A 21,380-nucleotide genomic window follows, 5' to 3' on the forward strand; every position below is an offset into this window, starting at 1 on the left:
AGCATCCAGTAGATAGCACAGTTCTAAAAAGACACAGTTTGGAACTAACCAGAACAGTGCAAGTCACAGGATTGCTAAACTATTATTCTCAGGCAAAAGCTGTTTTCATGTAACCCATTTATACTGCTGCCTGATGTGTGGAGGTGACCTTGAGTGCATAGATGCTGATGATATTTTGAAAGAAGTCTGACTTCCTGTGAATCTACAGTTGAATCCTATCTCTCACTGAACAATATAGAACCTCTGAGATATGTACAGATATGATAGTATTAGTCCATGAGATTGAATTCTCTCTCAAAGCATATGCTGATATGGAGACTATCTGTTTGGAATTAATTTAAGTAAGAGGAGACAATAGCCATGAGGCAAGGGTATTATCTAGTCCAGGAAACTCAACCCAGTGGCCTGCCATTATGAGAGTTTTCCTGGCTTGTTTTTATATTTATTAGTAAGTAGATTTGTATTTTGTGCCATAGTTACCATTCTCTGTCCATTTTCCTACTCTCTAATTGCATTTGCAAGATTGTTATTAGGGAAGGAGCATATGGACACAAAACTAATGTCATGCACGTTAACTTGATCTGGTCCAGCTGAAGACTAGAATGTTGGCCCCATATCTGGGAGTATTCCAGACCCTTATTAAGTGAAATATATCTCAGAAACTGAGAATTGGAAAGGACCTTGTAGGCCATATAATACAACATATATCTGAACAAGAAATTTTCATTGGAGTGATTATCCTACCTTTGCTTGAGGACCTCTAATCTAGGGGAAACCATCACTTCCAGAATGAGCTTATTTCCCTTTAGGTCCAATTGTTAAGGTTTTTTTTTTCCTGATCTCAAGGTTAAACTTGCCTATTTGACTTTCTTCTCATTGTGTATAAGTTTCTAGAAAGTAATTTAATTCGTTCTCTCAAGGAGAATCATCATCATGGAATTTTAAAACTTGAAACCATCAGGGATGATGTAATCTTAGCCCTTCATTTATTTGACAGAGTAGGAAGCTAAACTTTAAGGAGACCTACTACTTTAGACAATTTTCCACTCCAAGTTAACAGCAGAGCCAGGGCAGGAATCTGAATGTTTTATCATGAAGTACTTCTATCCTCCAAATAGATATCAAATGAAAGTTGATTATTATGCCAAAATTGAGCCCACAAACCCAGAGTAATTTTCTTCCCCATTTACTATTTTATTTTACATTTACTGTTGTACTTCAAAACCTCTCTAGTTTTTCTTTCTCCCACTCCATCTCTCATCTTTTTCTAGCATCTTATGATATTTAGGGGGGGTTATATGGTAGGGATTTTTTTTAGATGAAGGTAAATTAAAGAATCATTTTCCTTTTCTTTATGAAAATTAGACAAGAAAAGAAGCAAAAACTGCTACAACCAAGGTAGTAGTTACTGCTGATAAAGCCAAGGAACAGGAATTAAAATTGAAAACCAGAGAAGAAATTACTACCAAGCAAGAACAAATACACATAACTCAAGAAAAGGTAACTATCATAATTTTAGATGTGAATTACATTGCTAATACCTGTTGTACATCAGTGTCATATTTGGTTGCCAAATTGAATAAAAAATTCCAATTAGTTTAAGGGCAGGTATTATCATTGACCTCTTTTTACATCCCCAGTACTTAGCCAATTGTCTAGCACATAGTGATTATTGAAGTTATTCAGTTGTCTCTGATTCTCTGTGGCCATTTGGAGTTTTTCTTGACAAAGATACTGGAATGGTTGGCCATTTCCTTCTCCATCTCATTTTATAGATGAGGAATTGAGGCAAACAGGATGAAGTGACTGGCCCAGAGTCACACAGTCAGTAAGTGTCTAAGGCCAGATTTGAACTCATGAAAACAAGTCTTCCTGACTCCAGGCCTGCCACTATATAATAAATTGTTCCAGTTCACTGGAAAAAATTAGTGTAAATTTGAATAATATAACCACTGTAGGGGATTTTGCTTTACAATGATAACTTGTGAAAAAAAATTTTTTAAAAACTTAAGTATTTTTATTTTTCAAAAGCACTCAGTGATTTGATACTATTCTCTTTATCCAGGCATAGGACAGTAAGAGTATAAATGTCAGAATTCTATTAACCAATAACTATGCGTTATTTGATTCAACATAGAGACCTATAAAGAATTTGGTCTTATTTTACTTATTGCTGTTTAATAAAAATCATGTTATTTTTATTTAAAAAAAAGAGAAAATAATATCTTTTAATCATTTAAAAACAGATAAGAAAAGAAACTGAAAAAGCCTTTGTACCGAAGGTAGTAATTACTGCTGCTAAAGCTAAAGAACAAGAAACTAAAACTGCTGAAGGAATAATGACAAGACAACAGCAAGTACAAGTAACTCAAGAAACGGTAAGTTTAGTTCTCCAAAAAATTAGAGGTAGCAAATAAACATCACATCCTTTTGACAATAGAATATATTCAAGAACAGCATAAATGCTGGTATCATCATCATCATCATCATATTTGCTATACTCTCCAAGGTGATTGTGACCACCAAATGAGTCAAATCTATGTAAAATGCTTCATAAATGCTTAAATTTCATATAAATGCTAGTTGCTACAAAAATTGGATTGACTTAACTATTTAGAAAAAGACAACTTTCAGTTCTGAAAACTCTTTGATTCCATGAACTAAGGATTTGTTTCACTGACACTAAATATGTAACAAAACTGGAAACACCCTTCATTTTGTCCTTATCTCTTTTCACTTCATATGCTAAATTCAAGGTTTAATTTTAAGGGGAAAAAAAAGGTGGGTTTTTATCCTCTATTTCCTGGTTGTGTCCGTTGTGACCCATAGATTGTCTATTCCCTGAATGGATTCTGTGTTTCTCTTAATACCACACCTTAAAACAGCTTTAAAAAGTTTCCAAGAGTTAAAATTCTGTGAATGGGAGCCTAACTAGATTTTTGTTTTTTCCTTCTTATCTAAGTCAACAGAAGACTGTTTTCAGCAAAAGTTCTAGTTGACACTCACCATAAAAAGCTATGATTGCCACATTTACTACTAATAATTAGCAATGTGAAGCTTCCATTATGACTGTGACCACAAATCAGGAGCCCAAATCTGGGTGGTATCCAAAGAGCCAAAAGCTGCAAACATTAGCACAAGCTACTCCATAGGGTTGTTAGTTAACAATGCTATATAAACATGTTTTTATAAGAGTCCTAAAAATCAATGGCATCTATATTAAGCTGAAGTTTCTCACTAAAAATTATAAGTTGATCCAATCTAACTTGGGCTTTGGAAAAGGGAAAGCAAGGGGAAAGTCTCTCTGTTCATTATCCATTCTTTCTCTTTGCTTATTCTGTTTTGACATCATATTTTATCTGGGGCACATGAACTTCAACTTTGATTTCACTCATATAATCAGATGAGAAAGGAGGCTGAGAGCACTGCAGTAGCTATGATGGTAGCTGCTTCTGACAAATTTGAAGAACAAGAAACAGAGCTGAGAACTAGAGAAGAGCTTGTTACAATACAAGAACAAATGCACATAACTCATGGAGAGGTGAATACTACTACATCCACAAATATGAAATTCATGATAGCATGGTTCTATGTGCAAATTTTTATATGTTCATCACCTGTCTTCCTCATTACTTTCTTTTCCTTGAATCAGAAACTTTCTAAATCACATTTTCCTCCTTGCTCGTGTTCACAGCCATTTTTCATTTCTAAACATCACCAAGATTTCATTATGAGTGATTACTAACACTTTATCACAAGTCAAATTTTTAAAATCTTCCTATTGAAGTAAATGACATACAAGATCTAAGAAATAAAAGGCCAGAAATATTTCTTATTGTCATTTTGTTGGAATAATTCCATAAAATAAAGCCAATCTATATGAAATCATGAGGGTTGCATTTTAAAATCTCGTGAGACAAGATTTTACCTGAAACATAACAGATTTCATTAGATTCACAAGTTTTCAATAGATTTGTCACTGCATGTAATGTGGATGATCCAAGCAATCTTGTTGCAGTGAGGTCCTATTGAAATGCTTGCACTGATATGTCCTTGAATAGGAAGAAATTTCATCATCTTTTCCATAACCTTTCACTCTTTTTTCTTATGTTGCTTTTGTCAGAGACCATATAGCATTTAACTCTTTCCCTATCCTCCTTTTTTTTTTACTTTATAATTTAGATGAAAAAAGAAACTAGAAAAACAGTAGTACCTAAAGTAATTGTTGCCACTCCTAAAGTCAAAGAACAAGAAACAATTTCAAGAACTAGAGAAGAAATTACTACTAAGCAAGAACAATTGCATATAACTCAAGAAAAGGTGAATACAGACCTGAATGTGAAATTAACTCTTACAACTTACTTTTCTAGCAAACCCATTATTTACTCAAGAATATAAGAATTAATCTGTATGTTCCTTTCTAAAACCAAAGCTAAAATGGTTTAAAATTTTCAATAACTACAATTATTTTCCCTGCATATTTGATTTTCATTCACAATTAACCTTACCATTTTTTTCTTTCATCAATATCTTTGGCCATTTGCATGAAGGCTAAATTTTTAATATAATTTAAAATCTGTTTATAAATGGATGAATAGATTCACAGTACAAAAATTTTATTCACTTAAAGCTAATATTCCCAAGTACTATGATTCTCAATAATTATGATAATTTTCTACTTTTATAAGTGGAAATTAGTCATTCCTTTCTTAGTGAACCTACACCCTTGCATCTTGCATTATCACTTCTGAAGTTATGCCATGTTTGTTTGGGACCATGTGGCACTCAAATTCTTATTTTGCTATAATAACCAGATGAGGAAGGAAGCTGAGAAACTTGCTCATTCTACAATAGCAATTGCAGCTGCTAAAGCCAAAGTTCAAGAAACTACACTGAAAAGTAGAGAAGGAATGGCCATCAGACATGAACAATTTCATGTTACTCATGAAAAGGTGATGATAACTGTAATAGGTGTGAAATCTCCTGTTCTTAACACTTCACTGCAGATCATTATGGAAAGTAACTATTAACACCCTCTCTTTTTGACACATTTAAATTTTTTTTGGAAACTTCTGAATCACGATATTTGTCTGTTGTTAATATTACTACATATTACTTTTCCCTCCTAATTTATCATTTATTTCCACTTTCCATGATTAACATGTTTTCCAGGGGCAGAAATTGTCTCTTTGCATGCAGCCTGATTCCAAGAAAATCTTTCCAAATAAAACATGTTGATATAAATTGGTGATGAATTAGTGGGGATATCCACTTTTTGTAAAATGGATTTGTGCTTTGTTTGTGTATGTGTGTGTGCACACTATGAATCCCAGAGTTGCCTCATATTAAGAACAATAAGTCAATTTAATTTTCTCTCTCCACATTTCTACATTTGTGTTTAATTCAATTACAAATATCTTTTCCTTACAATCTTGTGGACCATTCATCTTCATCTTTATCTTTACTGTAACAATCAGATGAGAAAAGAAGCTGAGAAAACCACAGCGCCTACTGTAGTAGTTGCTACCACTAAACCCAAACAGGATGCAATATCAAGAACTAGAGAAGGAATTTCTACCCAACAAGAGCAAGTACACATAACCCATGAAAAGGTGACTATAGCTGTTTGCACATGTGAGACCTTCCTCCATTAATCTCTTCTCTTTGGAACCATCTTTCATTCTAAACCACAATAAATTTCTCTTAACATTCCATTTCCTTCCTTCATAATAATCTATTCTTTTAAAACTTAGCAGTGAAGTTTGAAATTAACTTCTTTATTAGTATTTTCCTCACATATTTTCTGTTTTCTTTCATTAACATGCACCTTACTCTCTGTCTTATGACTTTTTTGAAAATGATATTTCTGAGAGAAACTTGTTTTTAAAAGGTTATCATTCCATGGATATAACATTCTGTGACAAACCTTATGCATGACAGTCATTCTGATGGGAAATTCCATATGGGTAACTATTTGTAAAAATTAATTTCCATAAAACCTTTAAAAGAGTCATGTAAAAATAACTATCATTTTTGTCACAAAATTAGCTAAAGATGGAAGCTGAGAGGACTTCTTTACCAAAAGTAGTAATCACCACCATCAAAAGCACAGGGCCAAATGCAATAACAAGGACTAGAGAAGAATTTGCTGCTCAAGAACAAATCCATCTTTTTCATGATGAGGTGAAAGCCAATGCTATGGTGGTGCAAAACATTGTTTCATCACACTTCATCAACCATTAGAACAATCCATCCAGTCTTGTCTGTGTCTGGTTAATATAGCTGATTACTTAGTTGCCCCACACAATCCTAGACATGATTAAACCCAGTGAAGTCACCAACTGGCTGACTCTTGGTATTTCTAGTGGTAAAAAGTCCATTAAAATGTTGCTTTTCTTCTGTGTCCACTAAATGAATCCACATCATTTTCTATGTGTGAATTGGTGTTTGCTTTGAATGGTTTTCCCACTTCAAAACCTGCTTTTAATTTAAATTTTTTCTTCAGCTTCTCTGGGTTAAAAAAAATTGACTTTGTACTTATTAACATATTTTTATCATTTGAGGTATTGAGATACTGGATATTAAATTTAAAAATCTATGAGAAAAATGTAAACATCTGTCACCACAAGATATTCTCATGTAAATTATCATTTGACACTTGATAGGCACATTTATGTACCAAAAAAAAAAAATTAGAATTTTTTTCCAGTGTGATTAAGGTTAAGGATTCATGAGATCTTGATTACTAAATAACATTCTCCCATGAGCAACAATCTTTTTTTTTTCCTTTTTATGATTTGCTTTTAAATTGAGACCAACAGTTAGTTCTTTAGTTCTTAGAGTCTACACTCAGTCTGGAAAGCTTATAATCTAATGTATAAAGTGGTAGAAAAAGGGGAAGAGCAGAGGAGATAGAGAACCAGCCCTGAAATTAGGAAGAAAATGTGTTCAAGTCCTTTTTCTGACACATAATAGCCATGCCCAAGGACTAGTCATTTAGTCGGTCAATGCCCCAGAACAAATTTCTAAAAATGAGAAATTATATAAAGACTGCTGATCTAAGCTCTCTTAGTAAATATTGTTTTAGTCATTGCATTTGTATATTCAGTGATTGGAACAGTCCCAGTTGCATAGTAGACACTTAATAAATACTTAATTATTGTTAAATGATTGATTTATCAATTGATGAAGGCATTTCCATACTGAAAGTTCTTCATATCAAAGAAATATCAGTTTAAGCCTTTCCCCTCCAAATTTACAATCATATATTACTTGCTCTATCTCTCTCACTGGGTTGTTGTTAAGATGGAATGAAAAAGAAAATGAAATAGTTTGAATACTGTAAAGTGCTATGCAAATATAAGATTAAAAAAAAACAAACATACTTCATGTATCAATCAAATCTGTAGCCTAAAAAGCAGCAAATGATGGAACCAAGTCAGACATTTTTCTTTTAAAATGCAAATTTGGGGTCAGCTAAGTGGTGCAGTAGATAGAGTACCAGCCCTGAAGTCAGGAGGATCTGAGTTCAAATTTGACCTCAGACACTTAACACTTCCTACTTGTGTGATCCTGGGAAGTCACTTTACTCCAGTTGCCTCAGTTAAAAAAAAAAAAAAAAAAAGCAAATTTTAATTGAGGGAACTATTTATAATTCTCTGAGGCAAGTAGATCCTCATATTCATTTAAATTTTAAATTGTTGGGAGTACTATTTTTAAATAAATGAAGATAGACCATTTGGAAATTTAGTAACCCATACTATCTAAACAAAATTAGCTTGTTGGACCCCTCTATATTACTTATTACATTGTATTGGATAAGGATAATAATATCCCTGCATCCAGTACACACTTGTGTCTAATATTGTCAAATGTCAATATCTGGCATTGTCAAACATTATGTTTTTGTTTGTTTTTTTAATCAAAATCAAATGATTAAGTGCTCTTATCCTTTTCTATCTCTTTGGCAGTCTAATGAAACCAATGGACCCTTTCTCACAATACAGTTTTTTTTTAATAGTTTTTATTTACCAGATATATTCATGGGTAATTTTACAGCATTGACAATTGCCAAATCTTTTGTTCCAATTTTTCCCCTCCTTTCCCCCCCCCCCAAGATGGCAGGCTGACCAATACATGTTAAATATGTTAAAGTATAAGTTAAATACAACATATGAATACATGTCCAAACAGTTGTTTTGCTGTACAAAAAGAATCGTACTTTGAAACAGTGTACAATTAGCATGTGAAGGAAATAAAAAATGCAAGCAGACAAAATTAGAGGGATTGGGAATTCTATGTAGTGGTTCATAGTCGTCTCCCAGAGTTCTTTCACTGGGTGTAGCTGGTTCAGTTCATCACTGCTCTATTGGAACTGATTTGGTTCATCTCATTGTTGAAAATGGCCACATCCATCAAAATTGAACAAAAGTTTTGTTGTTGAAGTATATAATGATCTCCTGGTCCTGCTCTTTCACTCAGCATCAGTTCATATATAAGTCTCTCCAGGCCTTTCTGAAATCATCCTGTTGGTCATTTCTTACAGAATAATAATATTCTATAATACAATACAGTTTTTAATATATAAAAGGAAAATAATAGGATTTTCAAGGAAACTGATTCTGTTACAAATGTAGATATCAAAATATTTATTTAAAAATAAAATAAAATATTTATAAAAATAAATTCAGACCACAAATTTAAAACTTCCTAGTTTATAAGATTTTTCATATATATATATATATATATATATATATATATATATATATATATATATATATATATATATGTATATATATATATACTTATATAAATAAGTTATTTCTCCATTCATAGCTCTTTTCAGAAATGAGAAAATAATAACATACCCCATTTTCTACCTGTGCTATTGAGTAATAGAGCTCTGAATCCTCATAATAGTGGAAAGGAAGTGACCATTATCAGTAGGAAAGAAGTTTTTGTGGGGTTTTTTTCTCTCAACATGAAAACATTTTCCTTTTCATTGCCATACTTTCATTGGTGAAGAATACCGAATACCAATTTTCACTGGTATTCTTTAATAGAGATATTCTAACATCTGAAGAGTTTTTCCTTGTGGGGAATCACAAATGTATTCATGCATTCAATGAGCATTCATGAGCCATCATATTATCTAATATTTGCATGCAAAACACACATCCCTGTGTTGACTCTGGCTTCTCTGAACACAAAGCTAACACTGTTTGTGAGAGTATATTTTTTATGAATATGGTGACTCTGTTCACACAAGACCAAATGATCAATGTAGGATAATAATCATAATACTAATAATGCAAACAAATATCACAAAAAACTGAAATCCAGAGTTAGTATTCTGCGGGGATTAGGAGGGAGAAAGGGAAATAGTATGTGTCTGTATTGTCCAATTTATCCAATAGTCTTTAATCTTCCCCATGTTGTCTGGACACATGCTTTTTTCTCATGCTTATGCTTCCAATTGTATGTATTTCATTGTTTCATGTGATTAAAGCATTTGCACTTTGAGTGTATCTAAATATATATGCATAATTAGGGAACTAATAAGTGATAAAAAAAACATTACTATGTTTGTAGATTTTATGTAATGTAAGTGAATTGTCTGTCTCTTAATGTCATCTGTAAAACAGGAAGATGTGTTTGTTTATATTTCTATTTCCTTTGGCTGGTAAACCTTGAAGAAAATATTTATCCAGTATCTGACATGATCATTACCAAACCTAAACTTTAGATGTATTATGTCTAGGTGGGAACTGGAAAAAAGGCCGAAGCTGTGGCCACAGTTGTCGCTGCAGTCGATCAAGCCCGTGTGAGAGAGCCCCGAGAGCCAGGGCATTTTGATGAATCATATGGGCAACAGACAACTTTGGAGTATGGCTATAAAGAGCAGATCTCCGCTACCAGAGTAACTGAGCATCCCCAGCGTCCAGCTTCAGAACCTCATGTTGTCCCTAAAGCAGTCAAACCCGCAGTAGTACCAGTGCCTTCAGAAACACACATCTCAGCAACAGATCAAATGGGAATGCACATATCATCACAGGTCAGCTCCCTGAAACCCCTCATTTTCTTTGTCTTTCTTTGCCAACATAAATGTCATTTGTCCTTTCATAAATATCATCACTGAGTTTTATTTTCTTGCAGATCAAGAAAACGTCAGACCTGACGACTGAAAGATTAGTCCATGTGGAACACACACGTCCCCGTACAGCAAGTCCTCACTTTACAGTTTCAAAAATTTCTGTTCCGAAAACGGAACATGGACATGAGGTAAAAAATGGGGAAAAATGTGATCAATATATTTTTAGTCCAATGGAGGCAAAGAACTAAATTATTTGATGAATACTGGTTCTATTACATCTCCAGAAACATCCAATATTAATCTATTAATAAGCCAGCATTGATTAAGTATGTGATATGCAAAGTACTATGTCTTTAAAATTCTTCAGAAAAAAACTGACAGTATAATTGCTGTAAACTACCTAAATGTATTATTGGTCTTTAGCAAAATGTTGGGATATGGAAATCTGAAAGATCTTTAGGTACTGCCTGAAAGATAAAGTAGAATGGAGCCTTCATAGGCTACTTGAGAAGAGATATTTTGTGAACTAAAGGATGCTCCTTTATCATTAGTTCCATTTATACTAAGATACCAGATGCATTCTTAACAGGATTAGCCATCACGTGTTTGTAGTAGGAAGCTCAGCTGACACCAATGAACAGATCTCCTCTGACTTTCTAAAGTGAGAAATGTACAAAAGCAATTATTAGATATACTGAATCTTTATGTGTGTTTGTGTGTGTGTGTGTGTGTGTGTGTGTGTGTGTGTGTGTGTGTGTGTGAAGAGAGGTAGTTTACATTTATACAGTGTGTTTATCCTTTAATTAAGCCAAATACAACCATAATTGACTATTTCTGTTAAAGGAATAGGCTTATAGTCCCCTTTTCCAAAACACTTCACTTTATTTAGATTGAAATGGATAAAAGATTAAAGGTGTTAATAAAATGGGTTTAATTAATTCATTTGATAAGGTGTAAATCTATACTTTTATCACTCTTTATTGAATCTTTTAATATCCTATCATATTATGTGTCCTCATTGAGGAATGCAATTCTTCATACACACACAGTTCACACACAGGGACAAGCTTTGTCACTCAGTATAAAGTGCTGGGTCTGGAGTTAGAAAGACATCTTTCTGAGTTCAAATCTGGCCTCAAACATTTAGTAGCTATGTGACTCAGGGGATGTCATTTAACCATGCTCGCCTTAATCCATTGGGAAGGAAATGGTGAACCACCCCAATATCTTTGCCAAGAAAACTCCATGAACAGAATTAGAATGGACATGTATGTTTCTCCTCTGAAAGAATATAAACCCTTTGAGATCATGTACTATTTCATTTTTGTTTCTACCTTCCCAGTATCTAACACATTGCTTATTATATAGCAGATACTTAATATTTATTAACTGAGTCCTCTGCAATGATTAAATCACAATATCTATATATTCTCAAAACAAAATATTTTCATTTAAAATTTGGAGTTTAGTGCATTCAAAGCCTCTTCAAAGAGGAGTGTAACATATGCATGTGACATATTAAGTAAGAACAAAGAGCTTGGAATCAGGAAAATCCAGATTCAAATCCTCCCCTCTAACACCAGCAAGTGTGGGACTCTAAGCAAAACACTTGCTCTTTATGTAGTTTAAGCAACACTTTTAGACACATTTCAAAATCCTAAACTTTACTGGTAAAGGTATTTTCTGTACCCAGAATTCTCCACATTGATGAAATTACATATGCTTCCAGAATGACACACATTCAAATTTAAAAATAAATTTTTTGATTCCATTGGAATCATACACCATGTTATTCTGTTTCATCTACTACCTTTGTGGTTCTGGGCATGTCATCTAACCTGTGTCAGCCTCAGGTTCTTCATCTGTAAAATAAAGTATCTTACCTACTTCATAGAGTAAGGAAATAACACATGTAAATCAATTTGCAATTCTTAACACATTATATTAAATGTTTGCTATTTATTTTACTTTGTATTTTTCCTCTTCTTGTAAGAAATTACTTGTAATTAAAACTTAGCTATTTGGCACTTTCAAAGTGATGGGGGCAAACAATAATATTTAAAAAACCCTTCAAATCCCATTATTCTAAATCATTTCATTTCTGCATCTTCAAGGTCCTCTGAAGTAGTGTTAACAATAGGTCAAATAGCATAGGTCAAAAGACTAATTGTTCCCCAATCAAATGATTGACATTTAAAGATCTAAAGGACCCACAGTCTTTCTCTGGGGCATGATTTGATTAATTGCAGCTTTGCACTGTTATGAGTCAGGCTGTTTCTATGAACCTAAAAACTTGAAAGAAATTCTGTATTTTCCAAAGAAAAATTCATAGACATAGTATTTCAGTCTAGTGTGTTTTTCAAGAATAGTTAAGTATATATCATTTCTTTTTGGTATGGCAGCTAACTCACTGGTAGAACCAGTAAATCAGCATGTCAGTAATAACAATCCAAACAATAGAGTGGTTATAAAAATATTTTTCTAAATACCTTCATTTTTATCTTCTCATAACTTAGATTTATGGTTATCATCAGAATGTGTTCTTCCTAAGGCCCTTCTGTGAAATAATCCACAGGTTTAATAACTTCCTGATTCTGAATTTCATACTGTGGCATATTAAAATGTGATATTCATCAAAATGATTAAGTGATAATTTGCAAATAAGACTTAGCTGATAAAGAGTCCATTTAAAATAAGAGCCATAAAATAATGATTTTCTCAATTCAACAAGAAAGATATTTCAGAAAATAATATTTCAGAGTCTAGGACAGTTGATACTGACCTTTCTAAAAGGGAGGTATAGTAGAATGGATGGTAGGGTGAGATATTTTTAGGTTCAAGTGTCAGCCTCATTATTTATTAGCAGTTCACTGATTCTCAGTCTCCTTATCATTAACATGGACATTATAATACTAGCAAAATTTTACCTACCCTACGTTGCAGAATTGTTTGGACTATTATTTGGACAATTTTTGTCAGTAGTTCCATGCTTTATAAATGTAAAGCACTAAAATGTATATATTTTGGTTGACAAAAAAAGAAAGCGAGACCATATAAATATCCTGTTGCTAAGTCTGTTAAGAGTCACCTCGTGGATAAAGTTAACAGAGTGGCCATTAGGCTGACAGTTTCAAGTTCAATATGACCTTGGGAAAATATTTAATCTCAAGCACACCAATTCCTTAAGACATATGTTGTAGAGCAAGGGCTTGCAAACAATGGTCCAAGGGCAAAATCTGTTTTCCATTTTGTATTTGTGAACTAAGAATATTTAATTATTAATGAAAATTAATCAATTTAATTAATAATCAAATTTTATATTTGTGAGCTAGGATTGTATATCTTTTAATGTTAAATTATTTAATATTTAATTAATTTTTGATACAAAGAAATTGTTTTAGCTCATAGCTGTCCAAAAAGCAGGCAGCAGATCTGTCCAAGTCTGCCCCTTTTCTAAGACATAGACTAGTTGTCTTCATAATTCAATTGAGGAAGTTCCTCATGTTGATAAAATTGTAGATCATTCTTTATCTAGTGCTACTAGGAAAAAAATAACAATTCTTATCTTTGGCTGATAATAAAGTGACTTCTCTTTGGTTCACCTTCAGGTATCAATAGCAGGCAGTGCTATTGCTACTCTACAAAAAGAATTGTCAACCACTTCTATTCAGAAGATTACAAAGCCAGTGAAGGCTCCCATTGTCAAGCCAGTTGATACTAGAGTAAGGATGGAGCCCACTCCTTCACCACAATTTCCTTTTGCTGACACACCTGAGACATATAAAAGTCATGCTGGAATAGAAGTGAAGAAGGAGGTGGGGATGAGTATCACTGGTGGGACCATTCGTGAAGAGCATTATGAAGTACTTAAAGGACGAGAAACAAAGGTTAGTGGTTCAATGTCACCAAGTTTTATCCCTCTGTGAGTTCTCTATGCATCAAGATGGCATTCTTTGGTGAAAATGATAATTCTTAAAATCAGAAGACTGGGATTGAAGCTTGGTTCAACCAATGGGATCAGTGGCTGTATTATTCCAGGCAAACCAATTAATCCCTCTGATCTGCAGCTTTCTCATCTGTAAAATGGAGATTTTGTTAATGGAAATATTCACAAGTTATAATAAAGGAAGTGCTTTATCAGTGTTAAAATGCTAAATACATATGGTACATCATTGCCATATTTTTAATTATATGATATTGTGGTAGAGAGACATTTTGGAAATAAGCAAGTTCTAGATTCATTTTTTTCCTTAATTGTATGAATATAGGGAAGTCCCACTTCTCAATACCCCCCCCCCAAATTCTAAGACTGTTATTACAATCAAGTTAACTTTATTTCAGTGGTGAGCTTTCTGATACCCTGGAACTCACAGATTAGGATAAAGATAAATAATTTTTCCCTGTGGAAGATCTCACTCACTATATTCATCCAAGCCTTTCCCCTTAGTAACTGTAAATTTTTTTCTTGAATGAAGATTTATGAGATATATTCCCTGTCCCAGCAAATAGAGGAATTAGTATCTACTATTATTGCATGTATTTTATAACATCTCTTTTAATACCTTAGGTTACAGAGACAGCTAGAGTACCTGTGCCAGCAGAAGTTCCTGTAACTCCACCAACGTTAGTTTCTGTAAGTAAAAATTGAAACTTTAGGAAACTCTAAAAGTTTGTCACCTCTGGGTACACTACACATACCTTTGTTTCCAAGGCTTTGCAAGCTTTGAAAATAAGAATCATTTAAATCTTTCTATTTTATATCCTCATGTCCTAGTGTGACTTCCAACAAATAAAAAGTTTTAATAAATGCTTAGTGATTGATTGATTAAATGCCTTTAGGAAGTCAATATGTTCACTTGCAAAGAAGAACTTCTAAATAATTCCAGTATAAATATCAGGAGTTCTAAGTGGCGAATGACTACAGCAATATATGTCTTTAATGAAAATCTTCGTTCAATTCCACTAAAGACCTGGTTCAATTCACACGTCCACTGTTACTTAGAGAGGCAGCTGAGAGAGTAGAGAAACACTGGAATCAAAAGTCCAGGGTTCAAATCCTGCCTTTGAAATTTAGCTGTATGAGATCTAGACTAGGTGGTATCAGAGGTCCCTTAAAGGTGTAGATTTTATCATTTCTGAATAAAATATGCATCAGGCCTCATTCTAGCCATTAGGATGGGAATTAGAAATCCTCTTATTCATGAGTACTGCTTTAAGTTAGAATCTTTGCAGTCTCAAAATGTATCTGAATGCTGATATTTCTGGAGTCCTGATCCTTTGGACTATAGTTTCTTATGGACCTGGAGCTGCCAGATTTTCCCACCTTCATTTTCATGCTTTGTAGAAATAGTCAATTGATGATAATGGTGATGATGATTGATAATGATGATGATGTTTTATGGTTTGCTCTCTAGGGCTTAAAGAATGTGACAGTCATAGAAGGTGAATCTGTCACTTTGGAATGCCATATCTCTGGCCACCCATCCCCGACTGTGATGTGGTACAGAGAAGATTACCAGATCGAAAGTTCCATTGATTTCCAGATTACTTTCCAGTCTGGAATTGCTCGATTGATGATTCGGGAAGCCTTTGCAGAAGACAGTGGGAGGTTTACTTGTACTGCTGTCAATGAGGCTGGAACTGTCAGTACTTCATGCTATTTAGCTGTACAGGGCAAGTATCCTTATTAAAATAAATAAATCAACAACCTCTCAAGGACATCCTTTTCACCCACTTAATATACTTTCTTCCTTTTATCAGTCTCTCTTTTCCCATAGAAGACTTCTGTCTCTTTTCTCCTGGTTAATGAAAAGATAGATGTACTTCCTACTGTGACTTTGATATGACCTTTAGAATTGTGTGGGGGGGGAGCTTTCAAGGTTGGAGTGTAACCTAAAACACTGGACCAGAAAAATACAGATGACATAAATGAATTTGACAATTTTTTTTTGCCTTCAGTATTGAATTTCTGTCTTTCTTACAGTTTCAGAAGAATTTGAAAGCAGAGAAACAACTGCTGTAACTGAGAAATTAACCACAGAAGCAAAACGGTAAAAATCTTTTTTATTAATAAAACTAAAACAGGTTTTGTGTTGCTGTGAGGAGCAAGAGAAATCTGCCAGGGGGGTTCTTGGAATATTTCAGAAGCAACTGTATTATTTTATTCAAATTCATCACTTTATTGTCTTTCTTATGCATATATACATGATAAAATCTAGAATTTATTTACTTTCATATTGAGTGGCAGGTATAGGAAGGATTAGTGAAAGCTCTGAGCATGGTACATTATAAAATTTATTTCATTTCATGTATAACAGGGGGTATAAGAAGATTTACTGAACGTCAAAGGGTACTGAGGACAAAAAAGATTGGAAACCCATAGGCAATAGCTCATGAATGAATCTGACCTCACTTCCTTTTCCCTCCTTCTTCCCCCCCCCCATACTAACTAAGACACTAACCTGGTGGGACCTGTCTTTTCAGCTTTGTGGAGTCAAAAGATGTTGTAATGGTGGAGACTAGCATCCCAGAGGAACAAGCTGGCCCTGGAGAACCTGCAGCTCCTTTCTTTATTAGAAAACCAACAGTACAGAAATTAGTTGAAGGTGGGAGCATTGTTTTTGAATGCGTGATTGGTGGCAACCCAAAACCTCATGTGTACTGGAAAAAAGCAGGTGTTCCTCTCACCACTGGATACAGGTACTTAGATGTCTAAATTATTGTTCTCGAGGTTATTTTTATGATATGTAAATGATGCTGAAGGGGGAAAAAAAAGAGAATTTACTTATCTACTAGCACCCTGGGATTACTTCTCGCTCATTCTGTTTTCTCTCTAGGTGATCTGTCATGTTTTATTTGTCCTGAAGTGTTTTTATACTTTTGCACAAAGCCTCAGAGGAAATTATTTTTTAAAAAAGATCTCAAAAGAGATGTAAGATTTTCTCCCATCTTTGGCTTAAATCCACATATAAAACCATATGAAATGAAGAAAAATGTACTGTGCTTAGAATATGATATCATCAATTGGTAGCCTACCTATGGAAACCTCATAATACTACATTGTTGATTATTTTCTTGTTCCATTTTTAGGAAAGATATATAAAAGAATGCTCTTTTAAAATGGAAATTTCATCTCATTTTTTTAACTGTTCAACTATGTTTAATTATATTACACAACTATAAAACTTAAATATCTTTATTTTACACCTCTGCTATAGAAACTTTATTCTCTCTTTTTTTCAGTTTATGTGCCGTCTTTTTAGGAATAAGTAATGCACTTGAGGTAGCTGGATGATTCAGTGGATAGAGCTCTGGACCTGGAGTCAGGAAGACCTGACTTCTAATATGGTCTTAGACATAGCTTTGTGACCCCAGTCAATTCTCTGCCTGCCTCAGTTTCCTTATCTGCAAAATGAGCTAGAGAAGAAAATGGCAAAGCCCTCCAGTGTCTTTGCCAAGAAAACTCCAGATGGGGTCATGAACAACAAAACAAATGCCCTTTCTTAAAGAATTATAATTATTTTCTTTCAAAATTCTTCATTAAAGGTACAAAGTAAGTTACAACAAGCAAACTGGTGAATGCAAGCTGGTGATTTCCATGACTTTTGCTGATGACGCTGGTGAATACACTATTGTTATTCGTAATAAGCATGGGGAAACCTCTGCATCAGCCTCCTTACTAGAAGAAGGTAAATGTTCTTTTTTGTTGTTTCTGGGGCATGTGTGTAAGGCATACAAAGTAACATATAGGTAAATATAAGTTGTGCTCATTTGTTGAAACAATATTGGTTTGGGAATCGGGGAACCTGGTTGCTAACCCATATTCTGCCACTTATTAATAACATCAACAAATCTTCCTTAAAAGTTCCTATTGTGCAGAAAACTCCTAAAATTTAGAGGTAGCATTTATAGGTTAAAGACGACACAATCCCTGTCCTCATAGAATTTACAGTCTAGTAGTAGGATATAAAACACAAGTATATTGTAGTTAGCACATAGATTTGACTCCTTCTACTGCCCAATAGGATGATATTTGTGACAACCAAAAAAGTTAGAGATGCCATCATTTCCCTCAATTAATGTATCCATCCAAAATATTGGCATGTTAGTTAATGAGTATTAGAATTGCTTCTTGATAATTATAACAAAAATGAAATGGATAGCTCAAGTTAATTCTCTACCACATCATTTTTCCAAGGAGGGGGATTGCATGGGTCCTATGATTGGACTTGAGCGTTCCTAAGGTCCCTTCTAATCTTTAGATTCTATAGTATTTAATTAAAATGTAATTATGGAATACATAAATATGGAAACAACCTGAGGGATAACTTCTATCTTTAGTCTAAGCACCCGGAATTAAGGAAACACTTTCAAATGCCCTAGAAAAGGAATGGGAAAGTGAGCAAAAGATTCTTGAATTCTATGGATTATTCAGCTGTTTCATCCTAAATCCAAGTTTGGTAGAGTTATAACTAAGCCAGAATCAGGATGCTGGAGAGAAAGAATATGTAAATATAAAAAGCTGTTGGTCAGAAAGATTTAGTTCTTTAAGAATAAAGTAGCCAGAGATGGGAAAACAGGAAATTTTGATCAGATAGGGATAACAGTAAGGAAAATGAAAAGTGCAGTATAAAGAAGCACATGGAAAGGAAAAAGTTAAGTAATAAAAATAATAAAGAAGAAGGAGGACTAGGATATTGAAAAAATAAATGAGGTAATTTATGTGACAACTCTACAGGAAGAAAAAAACGTATTATTACTACTAGCACCATCCTTCTATAAGCTGAGGGTATTAAAAGGATATTGGATAATAACATTCCTCTTCTGTAAAATTGCAAATAGTAATACTTCTTCAGTCTTAGAGCTCTCATTAGTGAGAAAGGATTTGATTTATTTCTATGATATCCAAATTATTGGCTAGATGAGGTCAGTGGCTAGGGCACTGGAACACTTTTGTCTATCCTGAATATCCATATATCAATTATAACTGTACTAATAGATGAACTCTCAAAACTCTGCAAAGACACATCCTGTAAATATGTGTAGAATATGTGAAAAATATGACAAATTCTTAAAGAATGTTAAAGTAGACAACTTGCTCTTTCCCCGTTATCATTAGTTAAATATATCATAGGTCATCTTAACACTATTTTACCTTATTTTATAGAGACTTGTTTTAGAAAAGTTTAGTGTAGATGTATGTTTATATATCAATTTATATTTTAATTCCCAATTGATCTTTTTCTAAAGCAAACCTTTTCTTATATCCCAAATATTCATCCATAAGTCATTCTTAACTTCACTTTCTCTCATCCTTAAATTCGTCAAGTGACTAAGTCTTGTCAATTCTCCTTTCTCATTTCGGGGATTCAACCTTTTCTCCATTTCCATGACCACTACCTTAGTGTGAGCATGTCCAAGTATTGAAAGAATAAAGGATCTTAAGGTCAGGTCTGATTCTTACAGTTGAGGAACCTAAAATCCATGAAGGCTTAAAGACTTATTCAAAGTCATGGCAGTAGCCACCAAAGGCAGGATTTGAATTCAAATTTTCTCCCTTATATCATGATATACTAAGTCAGGGTCTCATTGTCTTTTTCCTAGAATATTGCAATAATCTCCTAACTGGTATCCTTGCTTCCAATTCTCCCCTTTTCAGGCTATTTTCCACACAGCTGACAAATTGATCTTTCTGAGTCATAGATCTGACCATGTTACTGCCAGTATCAAAAGCTCCAGTATGGTTCTCTATAGCCCCTGGGCTAAAATACACATTTTTCTCTTTGGCATATAAAACCCAACACAATTTGTCTCCAGTCTTTTTTTCTCAGACACTTCATGTTTTTCCCTCCATGGACTTCATGTTCCTGTCAAATTGTTCTTCTTGCTCTTTCCCACACCTGATACAGCAAGGGGGCACATTGGATAGGATAGTGGTCCTGAAGTCATCCCTTAGATACTTAGTAGTTGTGTAATTCTGGGAAAGTCACCTAACTTCTGTCTTAGTTGTCTTAATTTTTAATGGGAATAATAATAGCACTTACCTCCCATGATTGAAGATAGTATTTGTAAAATGCTTAGCATGGTGCTTGGCACATAATGGGTACTTAATAAATGTTCTTTTCCTTCCTCACTTCTTTATTGCATTTTCTCCTTCTTTTCCTCTGTCCTTCCCTCATTCCCTCCTTCCTTCCCTTCCTCTCCTTTCCTTTTACTCTTCTTTTTCCTTGCTTCCTTCCCTCTTTTTTCTTTTCTTTCCTCCTTTTCCCCTTTCCCTTCATTCTTCCTCCCTTTCTTTCTTCCTTCTTTTTGTTTCTTTACTTCCTCCCTCCCTGTCTTCTCTTCTTTCCTTCATTTTCCCTTCCTCCCTCCTTTTTTCCTTCTTTTCCTTTCTCTACATTCTTCCTCCATCTCTTCCTTCTTTTCTTCCTTTCCTTCTCTCTTCTTCCTCCTCTTTCCTTCATTACTTCTTCTCTCTTTGTCTTTCTCCCTTCCTTCTTTTTTCTCCTCTTTCCTTCTTTCCCTCTTCTTTATTTCCTTCCTCCTCATTTTCCTTCCTCTTTTTTCTTTTCCTTCATTCTTCCTTGCTCTCTATTTTTCTTTCTTCATCCCCCCTCCCTTCTGCTCTTTCTTTCCTTGCTTCTTCTGTCCCTATCTTCCTCCTTTTCTTCCTTCCTTCCTTTTTTCCTTTCAACCACTGTGCCTTTGAATAGGATGTCAAGTGTGCTTGAAATACCCTCCCTCCTCAACCCTACCTCTATTTAAGACTCAAATCAGGGGCTACCTACTTCATGAGGCCTTTTCTGATATCTCCAGCTAGTGCTCTATCCCAAACACTTAAGTTAATTCATACTTTTTATTTGCTTCTTTCATGTTGTATTTCCCTAATGGATGTAATCTCTTTGACAACAGGGAAAGGCTTGTTCATTTTTGTTTCTAGTGCCCAGTGCAGTGCCTTGCACTGTACTTAAGAAATACTTGTTGAAGATAACTGTATAAATATGTGTACATATATTGTATTTAACATATACTTAACATATTTAACATGTATGGGACTACCTGCCATCTAGGGGAGGGGGTAGAGGGAAGGAGGGGAAAAGTTGAAATAGAAGTTTTTGCAAGGATCAATGTTGAAAAATTACTCATGCATATGTTTTGCATATAAAAAGCTATAATTTTAAAAATACAAAAAATAGAATAAAATAATAAAAAAACTTTTAAAAAAGGAAATATTTGTTGAATTGAATTGAGTCTAACCTTCTAGGAAATATGGATTTTAATATAATGA

At 33.9% G+C, this 21,380-nt stretch overlaps 1 protein-coding gene across 1 annotated transcript in view; it reads left to right on the top strand.

Annotated features, from left to right (window-relative positions):
- The window catches only part of TTN (titin), a 322,669-nt gene that overhangs the window by 22,477 nt on the left and 278,812 nt on the right, over positions 1-21,380 (top strand). Inside the window, 14 exon segments of the mRNA XM_074302990.1 lie at positions 1,366-1,500; positions 2,247-2,378; positions 3,404-3,541; positions 4,183-4,320; positions 4,815-4,952; positions 5,478-5,612; positions 9,761-10,054; positions 10,156-10,281; positions 13,702-13,980; positions 14,661-14,726; positions 15,508-15,766; positions 16,077-16,143; positions 16,577-16,792; positions 17,639-17,781. Coding sequence (XP_074159091.1) covers positions 1,366-1,500; positions 2,247-2,378; positions 3,404-3,541; positions 4,183-4,320; positions 4,815-4,952; positions 5,478-5,612; positions 9,761-10,054; positions 10,156-10,281; positions 13,702-13,980; positions 14,661-14,726; positions 15,508-15,766; positions 16,077-16,143; positions 16,577-16,792; positions 17,639-17,781 — 2,266 coding nt within the window.

The sequence above is a fragment of the Sminthopsis crassicaudata genome, chromosome 3, assembly GCF_048593235.1.
Source record: "Sminthopsis crassicaudata isolate SCR6 chromosome 3, ASM4859323v1, whole genome shotgun sequence".
Taxonomy (NCBI): Eukaryota; Metazoa; Chordata; class Mammalia; order Dasyuromorphia; family Dasyuridae; genus Sminthopsis; species Sminthopsis crassicaudata.